The 24,311-nt window shown below is 37.2% G+C and overlaps 1 protein-coding gene and 1 non-coding gene across 2 annotated transcripts in view; both read right to left on the bottom strand.

Moving 5' to 3' along the window:
* Window positions 1-415: 415 nt before the first annotated feature.
* On the bottom strand, window positions 416-545 carry LOC112404029 (small nucleolar RNA SNORA3/SNORA45 family). Its single transcript, XR_003004030.1, has one exon. It is a non-coding gene; the product is annotated as a small nucleolar RNA SNORA3/SNORA45 family (small nucleolar RNA).
* A 5,507-nt stretch (window positions 546-6,052) lies between these two features.
* LOC112403953 (NXPE family member 2-like) overlaps window positions 6,053-24,311 on the bottom strand; it is a 50,996-nt gene continuing 32,737 nt past the window's right edge. The window contains 4 exon segments of the mRNA XM_024751698.1: window positions 6,053-6,579; window positions 6,960-7,173; window positions 8,845-8,914; window positions 14,222-14,955. Coding sequence (XP_024607466.1) covers window positions 6,053-6,579; window positions 6,960-7,173; window positions 8,845-8,914; window positions 14,222-14,955 — 1,545 coding nt within the window.

The raw sequence follows: 24,311 nt of genomic DNA, 5'->3' as shown, positions 1-24,311 counted from the left end.
GTCCACATCTTGGCTATTGTGAATAATGCTGCAATGAACGTGAGAGTGCACATATCTCTTTGAGATCCTGATTTCAGTCCTTCTGGATATAACCAGAAACAGGATCAGTGGGTCATATGGTAAACCTATTTTTAATTTTTTGAGTAACCTCCATACTGTTTTCCACAATAACTGCACCATTTTACATTCCCACTAAGAGTGCACAAGAGTTCCAACTTCTCTCTGCATCCTCACCAACACTTGTTTTGATAGTGGCCATCCTGATAGGTGTGAAGTGATGTCTCATTTTGGTTTTGATTTGCATTTCCCTAATGATCACTGATGTTGAGCATCTTTTCATATGCTTATTGGACATTCGTATATATTCTTTGGAGAAATATCTATTCGATTCCTTTGCCCATTATTTTTCTCTGATGCATGTCACTAACCTGGTGACTGACTATGCCATGAGGGCCACAGCCAGTGAATAAGGTCAGCAGCTACTCTTTGAGGACTCTAGCACACTAAGACAATGGCTGATACCCAAGCGTGACTCTAGCCTCGATCCTTTGCCCGCTTTATAATCAGGGTTGTTTTTTTTTTTTTTTTTTTTGAGTTGTAGCTATTCCTTATATATTGTGGATATTAATCTTTGTCAGATGTGTGATTTACAATTATTTTCTCCCATTCTTTAGACTATCTTTTCATGCATTGTTTCCTTTGGCATGCATAAGTTTTTAAGTTCGTGGTATAGTCCCATTTGTCTGTTTATTTTGTTATTTGTGCTTTTGGTGTCACATCAAAAAATCATTGGCAAATCTAAAGTCCTAAAGATTTCCCCTATGTTTTCTTCTAGAAGGTTAATAGTTTAGGTCTTTAATCAATTTTGAGTTAATTTTTGTATGCAGTGTAAGGTAAGGGTCCAACTTCATTGTGTTGTATGTGGACATCCAGTTTCCACAACACCCTTGGTGTTCTTTCCCTACTGTTTAGGCTTGGCACCCTTGGTAAAAATCATTTGGCCATATATGCAAGGGATTATTTCTATACTCTCTATCCTGTTCCATTGGCTTATATATCTATCTTTATGCCAGTACCACACCACCTTAATTATTACTGCTTTGTAGTATCATTTTGAAATCAGGAAGTCTGAGTCTTCCAACTTTTTTTTTTTGCAAGATTGTTTTGGCTATTCAGGGTCCCTTGAGATTCCATATGAATTTTAGAATTTTTTTCTATCTCCACAAAAAAATAACCATTGGAATTTTGATAAGTATTGCATTGAGTCTGTAGATTGCATTGGGAAGTATGAACATTTTGATATTAAGTTTTCCAATCCACAAGTATGTAATGCCTTTCCATTTATCTGTAACCTCTTTGAATTTTTTTTAACAATGTTTTGTATTTTTTAGTGTACAAGTCTTTCACCTCCTTGATTAAGTTTGTTCCAAAATATTTAATTCCTTTTTGAGTCTATAGTAAATAGGACTGTTTTCTTTTTGGGGGGGCGGTTTGCGGGCCTATCACTGTTGTGGCCTCTCCCGTTGTGGAACACAGGCTCCGGACGTGCAGGCTCTGCGGCCGTGGCTCACGAGCCCAGCCGCTCTGCGGCATGCAGGATCTTCCCGGACCGAGGCACGAACCTGCATCCCCTGCATCAGCAGGCGGACTCTCAATCACTGCGCCACCAGGGAAGCCTGCAACTGATTTTTGAGTGTTGATTTTTGTATACTACAACTTTGCTGAATTTGTTTATTAGTTCTAACAGGTATTTTTGTAGAATCTTTAGGATTTTCTATATATAAGATCATGTCATCTGGAAATGGAGATAATTTTGTTTCTTCTTTCCCAATTTGTATGCCTTTTATTTCTTTTTCTTATCTAATAGCTCTGGCTAGAATGTCCTATACTATGTTGAATCTTTGCCTTGTTCCTGATTCTAGAGGAAAAGCTTTCAGTCTTTCCATGTTGAATATGGTGTTAGCTGTGGGCTTTTCAAATATGGCTTTTATTATGTTGAAGTAGTTTCCTTCTATTCCTAGTTTGTTTAATGTTTTTATCATGAAATTGTGTTGAATTATGTCAAATAGTTTTTCTGCACTGATTGAGAAAATCAAGTTTTTATCAGTGTGGTACATTACACTGATTGATTTTTTATGTTGAACTATCCTTGTTTCCAGATATAAATGATATATGATCATGATGTATGATTCTTTTAATATGCTGTTGAATTTGGTTTGCTACTATTGTGTTTAGGATTTTTGTATTACTGTTCATCAAGGATATTGATCTGTAGTGGTTTCTGTTGTCATTGTTGTTGTCTCTTTGTCTGGTTTTGGTATCTGGTAATGTTGGCTTCATTGAACACTCAGAGGGAATGTTCCCTCCTCTTTTATACTTTGGGACAATTTGAGAAGAATTGGTATTATTTCTTCTTTAAATCTTTGGTAGAATTCTCCAGTTCAGCCATCTTGTCCTGGGCTTCTCTTTGTTGAGAAGTTTTTGATTAGTGCTTTAAAGAACTGTTTGTGTTCAGCGTAGTTACAGGTCTGTTCAGATTTATTATTTCTTCATGATTCAGTCTTGGTAGGTTGTATGTTTCTAGGGACTTACTTATTTCTTCTAGGTTGTCCAACTTGTTGGTTGATGATTGTTCATAGCAGTCTCATAATCTTTTTTATTTCTGTAACATCAGTTGTAGTGTCCTCTCTTTCCTTTCTAACTTCATTTGATTCTTCTTTTTTTCTTAGTCAGGCTAAGCACTTTTCAACTTTTTTGATATTTTCAAAAAAAAATCAACTCTTGCTTTTGTTGATTTTTTCTCTATTGTTTTCCTTTTACCTCTTTCATTTATCTCTGCTCTAGTCCTTATGCTTTTCTTTCTTCTCCTCACTTTGGGTTTAGTTTGTTGATTTGAGAACTTCCTTCTTTTTTTAGTGTAAATATTTACCACAATAAACTTCTCTCTTAGCACTGCTTTCACTGTATTGCATAAGTTTTGACATATAGTGGTTTCTATTTCACTTGCCTCCAAATATTTTCTAAATCCCCTTGTGATTTCTTCTTTGATCCAGTAATTGTTTGAGTCCATTGTTTAAACTACAATGAGATATCATCTCACACCGGTCAGAATGGCCATCATCAAAAAAGCTAGAAACAATAAATGCTTGAGAGGGTGTGGAGAAAAGGGAACCCTCTTGCACTGTTGGTGGGAATGTAAATTGATATACCCACTATGGAGAACAGTATGGAGGTTCCTTAAAAACCTAAAAATAGAACTATCATACAACCCAGCCATCCCACTACTGGGCATATACCCTGAGAAAACCATAATTCAAAAAGAGTCATGTACCAAAATGTTAATTGCAGCTCTATTTACAATAGCCAGGACATGGAAGCAACCTAAGTGTCCAGCAACAGATGAATGGATAAAGAAGATGTGGCACATATATACAATGTAATATTACTCAGCCATAAAAAGGAATGAAACTGAGTTATTTGTAGTGAGGTGGATGGACATAGAGACTGTCATACAGAGTGAAGTAAGTCAGAAAGGGAAAAACAAATACCGTATGCTAACATATATATATGGAATCTAAAAAATAAAAGAAAGAAAGAAAGAAAATGGTCAGAAGAACCTAGGGGCAAGACAGGAATAAAGATGCAGACCTAAGAGAGAATGGGCTTGAGGATACGGGGAGGGGGAAGGGTAAGCTGTGACAAAGTGAAAGAGTGGCATGGACATATATATACTATCAAACGTAAAATAGATAGCTAGTGGGAAGCAGCTGCATAGCACAGGGAGATCAGCTCAGTGCTTTGTGACCATCTAGAGTGGTGGGATAGGGAGAGTGGGAGGGAGGGAGATGCAAGAGGGAAGAGATATGGGGACATATATATATGTATAACTGATTCACTTTGTTATAAAGCAGAAACTGACACACCATTGTAAAGCAATTATACTCTAATAAAGATGTTAAAAAAAAAAGTCCACTGTTTAATTTCCATGTATTTGTGAATTTTCCTGTTTTCCTTTTGTTATTGATTTCTAGTTTCATTCCTTGTACATACATGGGCTTTTGAAAGAGACTTGATAATACCAGTAAAGAACATCTTTACATTTCAAATGGCTTGCACAAGTCTTGTAAATACACAAGCAACATAGTCAATATCTGTAATAATCTGAGGCTATCACTTCAAGGCCAAAGAATTATGAACTATATAGATACCAGGATTTCTTTAAAAGACTGAACCAGAAGAAAATGGCTTAAAAGTCAAGAGTTTGACACTTAGCAACATTTAATAATTCTTTTACTCACCGTAAAAAACAACAATATATCATTGGCCTTATTATTAAAAACACATTCAAATACTACAACAAAACGTTAAAAAATAGTCTCCAGAAACAAATGTAAGTAAATATTGTGCTGTCAGTACAGTACCACTAGCCACATGTGGCTACTGAACATGAAATATGATTAGTGCAACCAAGGAAATGATTTTTAATTTAATTTAATTTTAATTTAAACAGCCACATGTGACTAATGGCTATAATATTGTACAGTTCAGCTTTAGAACAAGTGAAGTAATAGACCCTCATTTTTCGATGCTTATTTATCACATTTAAATTAGAGCATTCAATTTGTTGAGGAGAGAGATGGGGTAGAAACATGCTGTGGAATGACACAGACACACTTCAGTGCAATCAGAGAAGAGTAATGGTAACAAAACTGGAAACTCTATCAACTCAGAACTAGGTTAAACAAACTTAAGGTAACTTTGGTGGGACAATGATAAGTCATATAAGCATTTAAGAGTGCAATGATTGGAAGAACGATTAGGTTTATTTTGAAAGTTTCCTAGGCGAAGAATTAGAACCAAAAGAAAAGATTTCTAATGTGTGTTCCCTTATTTAGAGGAGCCTCGTCCTAAGCTTTATGGATTGACCTTTATACTGATGTTACAGTACTATAATTTCACTTCCTCTCCCTAAGAAACACAGTCCAAACAAAGAAATCACCCTGGAGTAACAATATTTCCACTCATGTGACCTCAAGTATATTAATAGAAATGGAGGATACTTTTATTCTGAGAGGACAGTTTAGAGACAAAGCTTATAAAGTCATTTGAGGTCCTCTGGAGGGGATCTCATCTCATACTTTTAAGATCAGCAAGAACCAGGGTTGTAGGGTCTGTACATTGACATAATACTAGTTGGTTTGTCTCAATGAGTTTGTGGGTTTGGACTGTGATCCCTGATTTTACTGAAATCTAGAGAAAAACTGTTTACCAAATTTCAAATAATTATCTTAAGCACAAAGACTGTCATTATGATTTCACTAAGTTTTCTCCTACATTTCACATTTTCTGTAAACTTGAATCATTTAGACTGCTCCTTTCCAGGCCTTACATTTCTTAAAATCAAACTATGAATGATGATGTTTTGCTGTTCTGTCATCATACTCAGTACTGGAAACAATCTTTCAAATTTGGTTTCCTCTTCAGAGTAGCATTATTCACAATATCCAAAAGATGGAAACAACCCAAGTGTCCATCAACAGATGAATGGATAAACAAAATGTGATATACACATAATGCAATGGAATATTATTCAGCTTTAAAAAAGGAAGGGAATTCTGACATAGGCTGCAACGTGGATGAACCTTAAAGACATTACACTAAGTGGAATAAGCCAGTACAAAGGACAAATACTATACAATTCCACTTATAGGAGCTACCTAGAATGGTTTAATTCATAAAGACAGAAAGTAGAATGGTGGTTGCCTGGGGGGAGGGGAATTATTGTTCAATGGATACGAAGTTTCTGTTTGGGATGATGAAAAATTCTGGGGATAGATCAAGATGGTGGTTGCACAATATTGTGAATGTCATTAATGCCACTGAATTGTACACTTAAAATGGTTTAAATGGTAATTTTTATGTTACACATATTTTAACAGAAATTATTTTTATTTTCTTTCCTCCTACCTTGGATTGCATTAAACCATCCTTGCAGTATAAGTGAGGTCATCTATAGGGAATGGCTGGTACTAGCTTTTTTTGTATTTTTCCTCTAGCAAATGTAGTTTAAGAACATGTTAATCTGATTTCCAATCACATAATCAGCTGGATGAACATTATCAGTGTTATATGCAATAGTCATGTCCCAGGCATCAATAATACCCACGTTGAGATCCACAAAAACATCCCTCATGATAAGATTCTGAATATAACCATGAAAGTCACTAAACATCTCTGCATTTTGAGACATCCCCCTGGTGTTTTCAGTTTTCAGGATCTCTGGGCTTCACAAGAATAGATGTTCAATGGCCTTTTGAACATTGATGGCCCTACAGATAAAGATTTTGATGGGGAGGGTCCTGAAGTGCTGACCGAGAGTGATGACAATGGCTGTGTCATTGTCTCCTGCTACCCGGTCAATTTCCCATGGGATATAATTTTCATCCTTCACTGAGAACAGATTTTTGGTAATAAATGGATGACCATGCTTTTTCCACTGAATCAAAATATGTCTTTCAGCATCCAGAAGCATATGTGTTTTAAAGATCCCAGCTCCATGATGATCAAAACATTTTAACGCTGATGGGAAAAAAAATCAATAAATCTTTTAGCAAAAGGAAAATAATGATATAATTTTTAATGCACGTATTTGTAAAATTCTAGCCAAGATCACTTCTAACTCTAAGAGCACTGCTGCCTGTGGGAGGAAGGGAACTTTAACAGATGCATTCAAATCTTAACAAAATTTTGAACTTATTATCAGCATCGAGAAAGAGGAAGAAAATGTTAATATTTGTGAATGAAGAAAATAAAATTTAACTTTTTATTAAAAGCCCAAATCCAAATATTTGGCAAATTTTGAAAAATAATAAACGTCAGAAAAGGGAAGCAAAGAATTCTACTATAAAAATAACCTCTGAAGGCAACTATAGTTTCCAAATAAAAATAAAATACATACTTTTTAACCACTTTTGGTAAGTAGTGAATCCACTGACTCAGTGTTGAATCTCCCATGAGGTAAATAAGTTTTCTCTTCAAGCAGTCATTTATATTTTTTGTTTCATTTAACTCGATCTGTTTGCAAAATGCTGCAATCCACCTTCTTTTTACAGTATAACCGCTACCGCTGGGAAAAGTCGTCTTCCTGCCAAGCTGACATTTTGCTTCTATGTTCTCACTCTCTGGCAATAAAAACTCCCACAGTCAGCAACTTTTATTATCACAAATTATTTCAGAAACACTTTCCTCATTTTCTTCCTCTTTTTCCCCTTTTCCCTCCACCCTTCTCTGTCTCTGCCATCCTCTCTTTCCAAATATTTATTTAATAAGTTCATGTTAAGGGATGAGTTAAAATTTCTCACTTTTGAATAACCCCAATAATGAATGGTATTTCCTAGACTGGGGTTAAATTTTTTTCTTTGTGCATTTGCAGTGTTTCCCAGGGCTTCAGCTTGTCCCTAATGTCACTCAGTTGTGAGACAGCTAGCCAAAATCAGGGGGAAATGTGTGGTGGCAAAAGAGCAGGACTCGGTAGCCCAGCTGAATATCATACCCATGACACTGGCCGGGGGGACTGGACATCTTCTCCTCCTCAAACTCATTATCCATGGAGAAAGCTTGAACACCTTTACAAAATGACTATTACACGTTGTTTATTTTGTATGTATCAGAACCATATTTTCTAGTTAATAGGAAAACTCCTTCAATGTTTCTTTCTTGTGCCCAGAACTGAACTTAATATTCTGTGTGGTCTGATTAGTGCAGAAAAAGAGAGAAACATTATCTGCTTATTCTGAATATTCCACTTTGAAGTGGCCTAAGCTGAATTCACTGACTCGTATCAAGCTTTCCATCCATGTGTGTCTCAGGCCATTTTTTATTTTGCCACTTTAAAAACACATCTTTTTGTCATCTACCTACATTGTTCAGATTTGGGGTATATGTTTAGGGACTTAAGTTTATCCATATCGAATTATATCAGGTTTATAAAAGGCTCCTAAAATAAGTCTGGCACTGTCTTATAAGAAACTGCATGACTTTACTAGAAATTACTGTCCGGGCAAGAGAGAAACCACAGGGGTGTTAAGAGGACTCAAGTGGCTTCAAGGGTCAAAGAACTTTCTTTGGTGTAAATGCTGGGTATGGACAATGGTTGCCATGGCAGAGAAGGGATCTGTCTTTCCCATAGACTGTGAGCTTTAGGTCTGTGTTCCTGATCCATTTATATCTCCACAGGATTTAGCAAAGTTCTTTGCCTATAGTAGGTCCTCAATAAACATGTGCTAAATATATGAGAAAAGGGCAATGGATAAATGCATACCCCATTGACTGTTAAAACAGAAGTAATTTGCTTTTCTGAAGTTGACTTTACTTTCAGGATAGCAGAAACATCACTTTGATAAATGAGATGGCTTTGTATTGCCCACTGAAGTTTATGTGATAAAATTTAAAATATTCACAGGAATTGCTAGTTCATAGAACTTTAACTGAGATGGTTTGGCTGAAAGAGAGATTTTCTAGCTCTGTAGTTCATTTGAGACATTTTCACCAGTATCCAATTATTGGCTTTTCAGGAACAAATCCCAAATTGAAATACAAGTACAAATAACCGGTACATTTTGAGAGAAGGCAGCTGAAATGAAGGGTTACCTAGCCTTTTATATCTGACTCAAGATGAAAATTGGTTTAAATTGATATGAAAATATTTCCAAGAATAAAACCCCTTCTGCAAAACCCAAGATGATTAATACTATTTATTTCAGGAAATGAAAGATTGAAATGGTTAATGTTCAAGAAATAGCTCTTAAAGTAAGAATGTCCTTTAAATGGATAAATTATGAACACAGTAGACTTGTTACATGGCAAGACCTCGATGGAGGTAAAGTCCTTCATTATTTCAAGCCCCATGTTGGACCTTCAAGAAATGGGAAAGTAAAATAGCCTGATAGCTGTCCAGACATTAAAGTAACAATGAATCATGGGGGACTTAGAGGGATCAAACCACTCTCAACTCTCTACAAATACTTTTTTCTTTATTTTGATATATTTTAGATATTTTGCAGGAAACAGACGGGCCAAGATTCTATAAAACTGTTCTCCTACTGATGACAAGAATGCAGAGATCCAGAGAGTCACTCACCTTCTTTGTGCAATTCATCAAATATATATCTCTTTGATTTTACCTTCCAAATGATTTTCTACCACAAGCCACCCTTTCCACATTTACCACTCGTCGTAATTCAGTTCTTCATGGACATTTTCCTAGGCAGGTACTTCTCTAACTCGACCGTGCATCAAAATCATCTAGAGTGCTTGTTACAACTCAGATTGCTGGGTTTCCTCTTCAGAGCTTCTGATTCGATAGTTCTGGGCACTTGAAGAGATCTCTGTATTTCCATGGTCATAGCAGCATTATTCGCAATAGCCATGATATGGGAACAACCTAAGTGTCTATCAATGGATAAGTGGGTAGAGAAAAATATGGTTTATATGTACCATAGCCTTAAGAAAGAAAGTCCTGCCATTTGCGACAATATGGATGACCGTGGAGGACATTTTGCTAAATGAAATAAGCCAGATATAGAAAGACAAATACTGCATGATCTCACTTTTATGTGGAATCTACAAAATCTGAACTCAGAGAGTAGAAACAGAATGGTGGTTGCCAAGAGTTGAGGGTTGGGGCAGCGGGGAGATGCCGGTTAAAGGGTACAAACTTTCAGTTAGAAGATGACTAAGTTCTGGGGATCTAATGTACAGCATGGTGAGTATAGTTAATAATAATGTATTGTACACTTGAAATCTGCTAAGAAAGTAGATATTAAGAGTTCTCACCACACACACAAAAATGCAAATTATGTGAGGTCATGGATATGTTAATCAGCTTGATTTTAGTAATTGTTCTACAACGTACACGTGTATCCAAACATCATGTTGTACACCTTCAATAGATACAATTTTTATTTATCAATCATACCTCAATGAAGCTAGAAAAAATTAGTTCTGGGGCGGGGTCCACAAATTTGGGTTTCCAACAAACTCTCAAGTGATGCTGAGGCTGCTGATACAAGGACATTACTTTGAGAACTATGTCCTAGATTGTTACAATATTGCCTTTCTGCGCCTTTGGGTTATCCCACCTAAATACATCCTCTGTGCTGCCTGTTTATTCCCCCACACCAAATCTTTCCATAACTTTCCATCATCAACCTGCAGGATAAGGACCAAGGTCCTCAACTGGCATAACACTTCCTACGAGTATCTACTTCTCCAGCCTCTCCTCCCTGCACTCTCCTTCACAAATCCCCCCAGGAGTCTATTTTCTGTTCTCTGTTATCTCCTTGAGAGCTCACTGTGCCAGGGCCTTGAAATATTATAGTGAATAAGTAGGTCAAATCTTATTCACTATAATATTTCAAGGCCCTGGCACAGTGAGTTTCACCTCAAGGTATAGGTCTTACCAATTAAGATGGTCACTTTACTGATCAATCAAATTCATTTCATCAGAATGAAATCCATCTGGGGGAAGGAAGGACTTCCAGGCCCAGAGCCACAGAGATCTCCAGGAGGGACAAAGGACACATTTTCAAAAATTGAGAGGGATTGCTGGAATCCCAGGAAAGGATTCTTTTAGGTCAAGTGAAAAATATTTTCTTTATCAAGGGCATCTGAGGGCTGGAAAGCAGAGAGGCTGGGGTGTCTGGACAGTGATGGCTGCATAGAACGATGGAGTCATGGGAGACTGTGCTATAGCCTACCGACTTTAGAATAGGGGATAGAGGGATTCCAGTTCTGACTGCCACTTACTAGACGCTACCGACACTGGCCAACCATAGTCGCTCCAGAGTATCTTACTGAGGCGCCTATCAGACCTCTATTTGGCACAAATTAAAATTTGTCTCAGTGGAAAACTTGAACTTTAAAACTTGAAACATTGATTCTTCTACATCCATTCCAGGTAAGGTTGAAGTTGACAAAAGAGACCAATAGCCAGCTACCTCGTAAATTTGGTTACCAAAGCCAAACTTTGATGGGACCTTAAATTTAGGATTAAAAATATGTACTCATGGGGCTTCCCTGGTGGCGCAGTGGTTGAGAGTCCACCCGCCGTTGCAGGGGACACATGTTCGTGCCCCAGTCTGGGAAGATCATACATGCCGTGGAGCGTCTGGGCCCATGAGCCATGGCCGCTGAGCCTGCGCATCCGGAGCCTGTGCTCTGCAACAAGAGAGGCCACAACAGTGAGAGGTCTGTGTACCGCAAAAACACACACAAAAAAACAACAAAAAAATATGTACTCATGGTATAAAGGCAATCATTTCAATGTGTCTTGTCTTAGTATTGAGTGTGCTTGTGTATCATATTTCAGAAGGGGTCCATAGTATTAGAAACATAACAGAAACGGAAAGAATTGTCAACAACTTGTTGCCTGTGTGATGTGTTCTCATGTGATACCCCTTGTTTATTTTCCTATCATGATTTTCAATAAAACTCTTAAATTAAGAAGAAAAAAGACTTTTTTAACTTTGAAGAAGTGACTATCTGAGGAGGTAGCATCTGATTGATTCTGCAGTTAGGGTTGGGAGAGAGAACCCTGGTAGGAAAATGTATTTACTTTGTGACAAATGAAAGAGAAACAGGCTTAGTCCCTGGACTTGTGGGAAAGAAAGATGCCACAGAACCTGGCGCGGGCCTAAGAAGGGGCACTAAAGCTTAGTGATAGAATGATCCGTGAGAGTTCTTGGATCCAGAATCACCAATGAAGCCAACTGTTCCTTGTGTGGGCACTAAATCACCTTTGAGAAGATTGAGATATCTACTTCCATGCATTGGTGGGGGGGAGGCAGGCGGGGGGGATGGAGGCAGGGGAGAATAGATGGTTTGAATAGAGCAGGGGATCCAGGAAGTAAATGTGTCTTTTGGGAAGTAAAATGGGGTCAGGCAGATTATTGTCATGAACATAGCTCACTTGAGAAGCATGATTAGACCCAAAATACAGATCTGCAGATCTGCCAGACCAGGGACTTAGCATTTCCTGAGAGCGGCCAGGAGAGTGTGCAAGGAGAGCTCCTCCAACCCAAGCTGCAAGGAGGACCGTCTCAAGAGGGAGCAGATGTGGTCAACAAGGAATATGGAATCAGCACAGGTAGTCTCTGCCCATAGCGTTAAGACATGGTTCTGAGACCTTCAAGACAGGGAGGTCTCTGTCTTTGCAATTATTTAGGCCTTTATGTCTCCATGATTATGTCTCCTTCAGTTTTCAGTAAAATATTTATTTGAAAAAGTCCAGCCTCTTTTGGCTGAGCCATAGGATAAATGGGTTTTTTCACACCTTGACCAAGAAAACAAAAAGAAGTAAAGGTGACCTAGGAGTGGAAAGGAAATCCTGTAGCCAGGTAAGGTCTGTTGTATCCTACCCCCTCCCCTTGTGTCATCATAATGTTTGAATTGGATTTGAACTTGAATTTCCAGGATATTGTGATATCCAACTTGCTCTTCTCGAAAACCAAGGCCTTTCTACAACTATGGAACCACAATCCCTGAAAAGGATCCATTAAATAGGTGGTCCAGGACTTCCATGGCAGTCCAGTGGTTAGGACTCTGTGCTCCCAATGCAGGGAGCACAGGTTTGATCCCTGGTTGGGGAACTAAGATCCTGCATGCCGCACGGTGCAGCCAATAAATACATAAATAAATAAGTGGTCCACAGTCAAGTAATTTTGGGAAATGATTTGTGTTCCACCCCACTTGAAGGAATAGAGACTAAAGTTAAGGGATACTCTAAGGCTCTGCCTACTCGCCTGACCTCCTTTCTCCCTCTCTTCTTGCATTCCAGCCTCCCTGGTCCTCCTCATGGTTCCTGGAACATTCTAGCATGCCATTGCTTCAGGTTCTATTCCTCTTCCTGAAATAGTGCTCCCCCCGTAATTCACAAGACTCTCTTCTTCACTTCATTCAGGTTACTGTTCAAGTGACCCATCCTCAGATTGGTGCTCAAGACAGGTCTTACCTGACCACGCTTTTAAAATAGCATTCACCATCACATTCAGATCTCTTCTTATTCTGATGACTTTATACTACAAATCTATTTATTTATTGGTTTGTTGTCTTTCTACCCAACTACAATGTTAAATTATCAACCCTTAGAGCTGTGTCTGGAATATAAAATGTGCTATTTATAAATTGAATGAATGAATGGTGAAAAAAATAGTTACAGTTATTGCCTCACAGAGCTTACAATTTAACAGAGGGTATAAAATATATATCTGAAATTTAATAGTGTAATGAGTATTATGATTGGGGAAGAATAGAATTCAGTGGAAGAGTATGGGCCTAGCATTTTACCCAAACACAGAGGAAATGGTGTTTAGATGAAAGCTTGTGAAATGCCAGAGCTGAGAGACACCACAGTCCGTTTGTGAAATTAAAGGAGTTCAATTTGACAGAGAGCAAGGCAGCAGAAAGGTGAGATAAGGGGCTTCAGAGCTAGGTAAGTCCTTGTAAACATATTAAAGAGTTTGAATTTCATCCTTAGAGCAATGGGATCATATTGTTTTGAGCAAGTAAAACATTAGTCTGGGTGTGGAGTGGATAGGAAGGAAACAAGGCTGTGAGCAAGGAAACATCTCTGGAGATTGTTGTAATAATCAAATTGAGGTAGGATGATAGTTTATACAAGGATAGGCAACAGCAATAGAGTGAAATGGCTTGGTTCAGGAGATACTTGGGAGGTACAATTCACAGGATTTGGTGATTCATTTGATGTAAAGGGTGAGGTAGACTAAATAATGATAGCATTCCTTCCCCTTGGGTTTGTTGTTTGTTTTGGGTTTTTTTTTGTTGTTGTTGTTCTTTTTTTTTATTTTTGCATAGCATCCATTAACACTCTATAGGATTGGTATTCCATGGAACACATTATAGAAAATACTGGTCTCCAGAAAAGTCCTGAATCTGGAAGTATTACAAACTCTGGAGAACTATAGACCTACATGAATTGCTTCATTGGTTGTACTCCTTTTAGCAAATAGTTCAAGATGAATAAAACCACAGCTGTAGAGGTGACCTGTATGGGACCCTGTGAATATATTACCATCTGCACTGAATCTCTGATTATAAACTAGTCAACATAAGGGAGCTTGATTAAGAAAAGTTATTAGGCAGTGTTGTTCTGAAACTAAGTCTCCCTCTTTGTATTGATGATTGTGTTTGAAGGCCCGTTTACCTGCGGAAAATGATCCATTCTTTCTCTCTAAGATAGGAAATATTTGCATTCCTGGTGGTCACGTGGGTCAGTGCCTCACAGGGAACACATGGAGGCTTCACACAGTAGAAGGCTTCCTGGTCGCGATAGTGCAGGTTCTCGCACAGTTCAGCACTTGAATTTAAAACCAGGGCACGATCAGTATTGACATGGGAGGTGCCATTGGCAAACTGGCCTGTGAAGATCACCCTGTCATAGCCTTGGTTCCTTGCCCTCCAGAGAGCCGACACCCCTTCACTGGGGAGGATGAGCAGGACAGACAGAGACACCCGGCGCTCCCAGAACAGGGTGAAGCTGACAAGGTAGGTGCCATTGTTGAAGTCTGTCACCTTTCCCGAAGTGCCTGCCTTCAGAGCTGGGGAGGACATCCTGGCCCTCAGGAAATCCCTGCCATATTCCTTTCTGCGTCCCAAGTGGTCCCTCACCTCCAGCAGGACGTCTAGCTGATCCCCCCTGCAGTATGTGTCTTGAGGGCTGAGGAGGGTGGCTTTGCTGTGTGTGGTGCTGGTGGTGGAGCTCACATGGGAGAAGGGTCTGGGTGGGATCAGCTGGTCTAGCTTCTCCATGATCCCCTTTATTCTCAGCTCAGTCTCTGTTGGTGAAAATTCTGGATCCAGTGGTGCTTCTGGGTAGAAGGACTTTCTGAAGGTGTTCCAATAATTCAGAGAGATAGGGTTTCTCAAGCTGAACAAGAACTGAAGTACTAAGAGAAAAGGGTTATATTATCAGCAAATAATATGGCTTGTTTTTCAACATAAATTATTATGGTTTAGTTTACATACATTTCAGTAGATGCAATCACATATCAAAAATGGATTCTAACCAGTTTTCCATTTTGGAATCACAGGATTAATTTCCATGAAATGTGACTTCCTGTGCTGCCAGCTGATGATTTCTTCTAGAAGTCATTGGCTTAAAACTTAAATATATAGAATAATTATATACTATTTGATGATTGGATTTTTGTGTTTCCCTTCACCATCTCCTTATCTGGCCTATTTTTCTTTATGCAAATCATATAGCCATATTATAGACAATATGGAAAACAGCATATTTTTAAAAATATGATCCTACATAAGCTTTGCTATCTTTATAGTATTTTTTAATTATTATGTCCTTTCTTTTTCCTTCTAGACATATATTTTATCTAGTTGTAATCATACTAAAAATATAGTTCTAATACTTTTTTGCAGATAATACCATGGTTTATAAACGTTTTAATATTGTTACATACGTTTCATGATCATTTTTAATGATTACATGATACTCCATCAAGAGGATGTAAAATGGGTCATGTGGCCAATGATATTGGACAATTGGATTATAGCTATTCATCTCCATTTTACATCACATTTGGATATTTTCCAACTTTTCATGTACAAGATTACTTCCTTATGATGGATTCCTAGGGATGGAAGTACCAGATCATATATTATTGAATTAAATTATCATTCAACCAAAGTATAAATATAAACATTTTTATTCTTCTTGACTGTCAAATATATTCTCAAGAGTTTATATTGCCACCAGCAATATGTAAGACTAGCTGTCATGCCACACCAGTGTCTCTTTTATCATTGCAGCAAAGTGTAAGAGTTATGTATAATGCTCCTTAACAAGAGTACTGAGAGACATATTTAGTCATATCCAAAGTTTGTTTAGCTGACAATGACTGCCATGAATTCACCTGGACAATGAGGTAATTGGAGGAAATATTACTACCAATTTAAGTCTGTTCAGGTCCCAGGAATCTCTCAAGCTCCATGGAAGTACATTTAGCCATGGCCTAAAATGACATAGGTGAAGCTGGGTCTGGAAACCACCCCTGTTTGTTTCTTAATTGGCTTGTGTTTTGCTTTGTTTTGCTTTTTAAGTTGACTGCTGTTTAATATTTATACAGAAAGGCTTGAAGCCCAGGTGTCTTATTTCCCCTGTCATAACTATAGTCAAAGATTTTTCTGGAACAAGATATTTAGTTATGCCAAAACAATTATATAACATCACATATGTCATATTCTAATAATTGGATCGTTGCCTGAATAAAAGAGTCATACAAAATCCATTTTCTGACTGACGAGTTTGGATAGCTGTCTGCTCACCAAGAGAAAGGAGTTGGATATCTCAATTAAGTCTCCCTTACAAAATTCATCACTTTAAATACTGGTGGTTAAATTGCAAAACATTGTCATTAAAACTATTTGCAAGGGCAGGACAGGACTAAAGAAGCAGTCGTAGAGAATGGACTTGAGGACACGGGGACAGGGAAGGGTAAGCTGGGACAAAGTGAGTATCATTGACATATATACATTACCAAATGTAAAATAGATAGCTCGTGGGAAGCAGCCACATAGCTGAGGGAGATCAGCTTGGTGCTTTGTGACCACCTAGAGGGGTGGGATAGGGAGGGTGGGAGGGAGATGCAAGAGGGAGGAGATATGGGGATATATATATATATATATATATATATATATATATATATGTATAGCTGATTCACTTTGTTATAAAGCAGAAACTAACAAATCATTGTAAAGCAATTATGCTCCAATAAAGATGTTAAAAAAATAAAATAAATTATTTGCAAATGTGACAGGTGAAAATGGAGACGTACTATTGTTTTAAATTACATTTATTTTAATACTAGTGTGTTTCAACTTTATTTTCCCTCAAACACTGGTTTTACTAATATATCCCTTCTCTTCAATATGGTGTATTTCCTTTGTTGATTTTTTAATTTTGATTTCAATGTTTTTTCAATTTCTCGGTTGACATCAATTCTTTATATAACAAACATCTTAACATTTAGTCTCTCAATTTTGCAGAAAATATTTTATCAGTTCATATCTTGACATTTTTTAAAGTATTTAAATTTATAGTTAAACCACTGAAAAACTCCTTTGTGACATAATTCTATTGCTTCTAATCTTAGACGGTTCTCCAAACTTTCATTATCTAAGTATTCAATTCTATTTTTTTAGACAAGAAAATGTTTATTTAGCGGATAAAAATACACTATCAATTTTGATAAAATATTGGAGAAATATTTTGAGAAAATATTTGTTCTATAGGAATTAGCACTACTGGAAAATCATGAAAATACATCACTTCAAATTATAAACAAGTACATTTGTACTAAGTTTATCAGGTACAAAGTGAAGAGAGAAATCGACTATTTTATTAAGGAAAAATCTGGTCAGCCAAACTAGATCACTTAGACTACCCAAATTCATTCTAATTAGATTTAGTTAAATTAGCAGGATAATTACATGTTTTGAATTTATTTTTACATTTTATTACATTATTGTCATCCTTTTTTATTATCATGTATGATCATAATTTCACTATCTGGTAAATAATTGCTTCCAAAAAGTTTTTTCTCTTAAATAGAATAACAATTTTGTTACTTCTTGTTAAGATCATGGCATATTTAAATTAACAAATTAAACACCTAATGGTTTGGTTAATATCTACCTATGAAATTTTTTTTTTAAATAACTGGGTTGCCCGTGCACTTGATGAACTGGTTGACTTCAGGGCTGATAAAGCAGACGTTGTCAGAGCAGTCATGAAACTGACTGTTGGCAAAGTACTCAAAGGCAAACCCAATAATATGGTCATTGAGCCAGGTTGGAGGATCCAATAGTGAGACATCTGTTTGCCACAGCAGACTGTTCATGTAACTGAAGACTACTGGAGCAATCTTGTACTGACTAGAGCTGCTCAGAAATTCCAGAAGCTGCCTCAGTCCTCACCAATCCAACCAGCCTTCAGGCACCTCTGTATTGGTCGGAAAGCCGGAAGTGGGTTTTAGGGTAAACAAGTCTAAAAGCTTAACTTTGAATTAGCCTGTGTACATGAATTTATGCTTCATTCTGTGTTTTTCCTCATACCTTTCAATGTGTGTGTATAAACCAAATGAACTAAATGCTTTAAAATATTTGGAAAGTTAACCAGAAAGCACACTTGTAATGTATTCAAACAGTTGTGATCGTACATATATATCAAAAGTATTAAGTAAGTAGATTTAGATAAAGAACAATCAAGTTACCTGTGAAATTAAGAGAGTTCTACTACCAAACATGAACTCATGCCATATTACTATTAGTTTTCTACTCCTGACTATACATTTTCAGTTTTACTCCTTTATTTTCTCTCCTCTCCTTTCCCTTCCCTTCCCCTCCTCTTTTTTCCCTCCTTTGCTCCCTCCCTCCTTCATTTCTCTTTTTTTCCTTCCCTCCCTTTCTTCTTCCATAAAATATGTAGTGAATCCATGCTATGCACCCTGTATTGTGTTAGCTGTGGAGACATGTGGAGACAAAAGCAAGACATACCCAATCTCCCCTTAACAACAATTTTATATTTTAAATTGGAAGACTTAGATGGAAATTGGGAAATAAAATGAAACATTACAGTATTATTAACAATAATGATTAGCAAATGTTTTCTATGCGTTGATGCTGTTCTAACCATTTTAATTGTATTTTCTAATTTATCCTCACAACAACCCTATGAAACTAATAGAACTGCTTCCCCTCTTCTACAGAAAGTGAAACTGAGGCCCTGAGAAAGTTAAATAACTTGGCCAGGGATGCAGAGCTAGTAAGTGGTGGGAAGTGTGATTCAAAAGCAGGGAGGTGGGCTCCAGAACCTGTAGTCTTAACCACTAAATTGTAATACACACTAGAGAAGTTCTTCGGTTGACAAGAAGGGAATAAATTAAACAGCTTAGCTGGTTTATTTTGACCATAAATTTTTAATATATATGTATTTTGTGCCTTTTACATAAGTATAATTTTGACGTAGCTTAGCAGTGAAACTTTCATCTTAATGTGGTTACTATGGGTTGTTTTACTAAGTTTTAGTTCATATTTATCTTTTAACGTATGGAATCCAGTTCTGCTTGAAAATATGCTCCAAAATTTGACTGCAGGACTAGAAGGTGCTTTGGCTACAAAGTAGATTGATCAAATAAACCTTCCAAATAAATAGCTTTTCAGATGGGTTTGGCAAAGGATATGTGTGTAGTAAAGATAAATTTCATGTTTAAGCAATTGTAGACTCTTCCCTCGGGAGAAGATGGTTAGTATTGCACAGCTAGCATTTCCCACGGCAACTTTGAGATAAATAAGGGAATATTTCAGTGTGGGAACTGATGTGCTATCTACAGCTACAGCCCTATCTAAAAGCTCATATTTCAGATTCTACAGATAGATGCTTCAGTTTCCATGTGTGTGTGTGTATTATATATGTATCAAGTGGTTTCTATTTTTTTTTCATATGAAAATGTGCCAAATTATCCTAGAGGGGAAAAAAAAGGGTTCTTTGTATATTTTGGATAACAGTTCTTTGTCAGATGTATCTTTTGCAAATACTTTCTCTGTCTGCAGCTTTTCTTCTCATTCCCTTGCCTTTCATAGAGCACAAGTTTTTAATTTTAAAGATGTCCAGATTATGAATTATTTCCTTCATGGATTGTGCCTTTGGTATGATATCTAAAAAGTCATCTCCATACCCAAGGTCAGTTAGGTTTTCTCCTTTGTTATCTCCTAGAAGTTTTATAGTTTTGCATTTTATATTTAGGTCTATGATTCATTTTTAGTTAATTTTTGGAAAGGGTGTAAGCTCTGTGTCTAGATTTATTTATTGTTTTTGTATGGATGGGTGACCAGTTGTTCCAGTACCAGTTATTGAAAAGGCTGTCTTTGCTCCATTGTCAAGCATCAGCTGACTTTATTTATGTGAGTCTGTTTCTGGAGTCTCTTTTCTGTTCCCTTGACTTGTTCATCATTCTTTCACCAATAATATCATACTGCCTTGATTACTGTAGCTTTATAGTAATTCTTGAAGTCAGGTAGTGTCAGTCCTCTGACTCTGTTCTTTAATATTGATTTGTCTACCCTGGGGGTTTTGCCTCTCCATATAAACTTTAGAATCAGTTTTTCACATTTTATATGACTGGATTTTGTCATCCTTTTGTCTATCTAGATTCAATCAAGTGGATAGAAAGATCTACTCTACTGGTTCTTATGGTAAAGATACTCTTTGCCCTCTTTACTGATCTTAATAATAATTTTAATTTAACTAATTATTTCTGATTAATTATGAAAGGAAGTACACAATTATTATTTGCAGCTGATATGATTATATACCCATAAAAACCAATTTAGTGAAAGGAGCAAATGTGTAAACTTATTATTACAAAAAGTGAATAATTTGAAAGATATATAAGTAGAACTCTATGGGCATCTAAAAGAGATTGCTGCAAACTTGGCCTCAGACTGTTAAAAATGGCTTCGTGAGGGGAAAATGAGAATTATTGTTTAATGGTCACAGAGTTTCTATTTGGAGCAATGAAAATGTTTTGGAAATAGATAGTGGTGATTATAAATGTTATTAATGCCATTGTACTATACACTTTAAAATGGTGAAAGTGTTAAAGTTTTATGTCAGATTTAACCACAATTTTTACAATTAATAATGTAATGTACCCAACATCATTGAATTATATACTTTAAATAGATGAATAGTACGTTATGTAAGTTATATCTCAATAAAGCTTTTTTTTTCCTTAAAGAATTGCTTCACGGGGACTTCCTTGGTGGTGCAGTGGTTAAGAATCCGCCTGCCAGTGCAGGAGACACGGGTTTAAGCCCTGGTGTAGGAAGATCCCACATGTCGCGGAGCAACTAAGCCCATGCGCCACAACTACTGAGCCTGCACTCTAGAGCCCGTGAGCCACAACTATGGAGACCACGTGCCACAACTACTGAAACCCGCATGCCTAGAGCCGGTACTCTGCAACAAGAGAAGCCACCACAATGAGAAGCCCATGCACTGCAATGAAGAGTAGCCCCAGCTCGCCACAACTAGAGAAAGCCCATGCACAGCAATGAAGACCCAACACAGCCATAAATAAATAAATAAATAAACAAACAAACAAATAAATAAATAATTTTTTTAAAAGAATTGCTTCACAGAGCTGATGACATTTGATTCTCAAAAGATGAGAGGAAGGTTACTAGATAGAGAAGAGGAGGATTTTTAGGCAGAGCTATTCTTGGCACTGAGATTTTTTTCCTTTCAGAAAAAAAACTTTATCTTTACTACATATCTGTAAACTGTGGCCATACGTCCAGAACCATTAACCTTCCATCAAGAACAATTCTTTGAGTCAAGAAGGAAATTAATGTCAAAAAGAAAAGAAAAAAGAGCAAAAAGTCTAACCTAAATATTTAAAGGGCTTGGAGCAGCTCTGAGGAACAAACTAATAAGCAGAATCAGCCATCCTGGTTTCCTTCTTTCTGACAATGGTTTTCATTAATTATAGCTATGCAATTCTGCTTCCTGATTTCTTTATAAAAACAAATATCCTACAGTTCTTATGTTAAAAAGATCCCAATAACAACCAAATTAAAGGAGAGTCTAGGCTAACAGATGATAAAGACATTGTGGAAGATTTTGAAGAACTGTAACTTATTCTTCTTGACATGGGACTTCCAGAGTGGAGTTTTCATCTGATTACTCAGGGCTAAGGTGTGTTTATTCTTGGTTTTATTAGGATTCTTGTTTTCGGGATTCACTTCCCAACACTGGGTGCTTAATGATTGAGGAGACAAACTCTGAAGTTAAAGAGGTGGGGGATCTTCTCCACTAGCCAGAGGTCATGCCTGAGACGCTGGAACCCAGGCTTAGTATCATTCTGAGAGTGAGGTTGCTGAGGACTCAGGATAGATAGCTTAATAAGACATGAGATATTCCTAGAAAATAAAAACGTCTCCTTCAACCCTGATACAGTGATTACATACTACCATAAAAAGAGCAGTAAGTTTTGATTCCTGGTATCACCATTTACTACTTTTGTGATTATGCATTCGATGAAGCTTCATTTCCTCACTCTTAAAGTAGGGTTCTTTACACATGGGACATTTGTGTTGAGAGATAATAATAGAATAGACTTATTTAGTTTCAGGTGTGCCTTTTAAAAATAGCAAATCACTGGCTCTTTAAAAATTTTTTACTCCAGAATGAGAACCTTACCTACCCCTAACTATCATCTCTTTGGAAATTGGGATACAATTTCTCTTTTTAGTTCAAAATACCATACCTTGGTATTTTGCATAAGGCATTGCGGTAACAAAGGAAGTGTTAGAGGCAAGAGTCATGGAAAGGCATGATGTTGAGAGACAAGGGCAGATTCTACACCTTTGTCTTGTTTCCAATCACCTCATTTTCAAGTACATCCTGATTCTAACTAGATTCACCAAATTTAGGTAAGACAGGAACTGGTGTGAGCAGATCTCAGGTATATATGCTGTTTTTGTTTTGTTTCATTTAACTAAAATACAGTAAAATTGACTTTGTTTAATGTACAATTCTATGAGTTTTGACACGGTCTAGATTTGTGTAAGCACCATCACAATCAGAAAAGAGACCAGTTTCATCGTCCCCAAACACTGGCCCTTTGTAATAACATGCTCCCTCCTCCCCTAACCTTTGGCAACCACTGATCTATTCTCCATAGCTATAGTTTCACCTTTTTTCCATAAATGTCACATAAATGGAATCATGTATGTGATCTTTTTTTTTTTCGGCTGCAGTTGGGTCTTCGTTGCTGTGCGCGGGTTTTCTCTAGTTGCCGTGAGTGGGGGCTATTCTTCGTTGTGGTGCATGGGTTTCTCATTGCAGTGGCTTCCCTTGTTGCGGAGCATGGGCTATAGTCACGAGGGCTTCAGTAGTTGCAGCACGCAGGCTCAGTAGTTGCTGCATGTGGGCTTTAGGGAGTGCAGGCTTCAGTAGTTGTGGTGCATGGCCTCAGTAGCTGTGGCTCGTGGGTTCTAGAGCACAGGCTCAGTAGCTGTTGCTCACGGGCTTAGTTGCTCCACAGCATGTGGGATCTTCCCAGACCAGGGATCGAACCCGAGTCCCCTGCATTCCCAGGTGGATTCTTAACCACTGTGCCACCAGGGAAGTCCCTATGTGACCTTTTGAGACCACCTTCTTTCCATCAGCGTATTGCCCTTGAGATTTGTCCATATTGCTGAGTGTCAGTAGTTTGTTCATTTGCATTGCTGAGCAACATTCCATTGTATGGATGTACGAGTTTGTTTATCAATTGGCTTACTAAAGAACATTTGGGCTGTATCCAGTTTGGAGCAATTATGAATAGAGCTGCTATGAACATTCGTGCACAGGTTTTGTGTGAATATGAGTTCTCATTGCTCTATGATTTTGCCCTGAAGGGAAGCTTTGGCAATGCCTGAGGGACATTTTTGGGTTTGGGGGGTTTTGTTGGGGAAGTTTTTTTTTTTTTCTTCATTTTATTTTTTTTAAATTTTATTGGAGTACAGTTGATTTACAATGTTGTGTTAGTTTCAGGCATACAGCATAATGATTCAGTCATACATATACATATATTCATTCTTTTACGGATTCTTTTCCCATATAGGTTATTACAGAATATCCCTGTGCTATACAGTAGGTCCTTGTTGGTTATCTATTTTATATATGATAGTGTGTGTATGTTAATCCCTAGCTCTTAATTTATCCCTCCCCTCCACATTTCCTCTTTGGTCACCGTAAGTTTTTTTTTGAAATCTGTGAGTCTATTTCTGTCTTGTAAACAAGTTCATTTATATCATTTTTTTTAAAAATTAGATTCCACATACGAGTGATATCATATAATATTTGTCTTTTTCCATCTGACTTACTTCACTTAGTATGACAATTTCTAGGTCCATCCTTGCTGCTGCAAGTGGAATTTTTTGTTCTTTTTTATGGCTGAGTAGTATTCCAATGTATATATGTACCACATCTTCTTTATCCATTCATCCATTGATGGACATTTAGGTTGGTTTCCTGTCCTGGCTATTGTAGATACTGTTGCAATGAACATTGGGGTGCATTTATGGTTTTCTCTGGATATATGCCTAGGAATGGGATTGCTGGACCATATGGTAGTTCTATGTTTAGTTTTTTAATGAACCTTCATACTGTTCTCCATAGTGGCTGTTACCAATTTACATTCCCACCAACAGTGTAAGAGGGTTCCCTTTTC

The sequence above is a fragment of the Neophocaena asiaeorientalis genome, unplaced genomic scaffold, assembly GCF_003031525.2.
Source record: "Neophocaena asiaeorientalis asiaeorientalis breed wild unplaced genomic scaffold, Neophocaena_asiaeorientalis_V1.1 scaffold479, whole genome shotgun sequence".
NCBI classification, from domain to species: Eukaryota; Metazoa; Chordata; class Mammalia; order Artiodactyla; family Phocoenidae; genus Neophocaena; species Neophocaena asiaeorientalis.
This window is presented reverse-complemented; position numbering and strand designations above follow the sequence as displayed.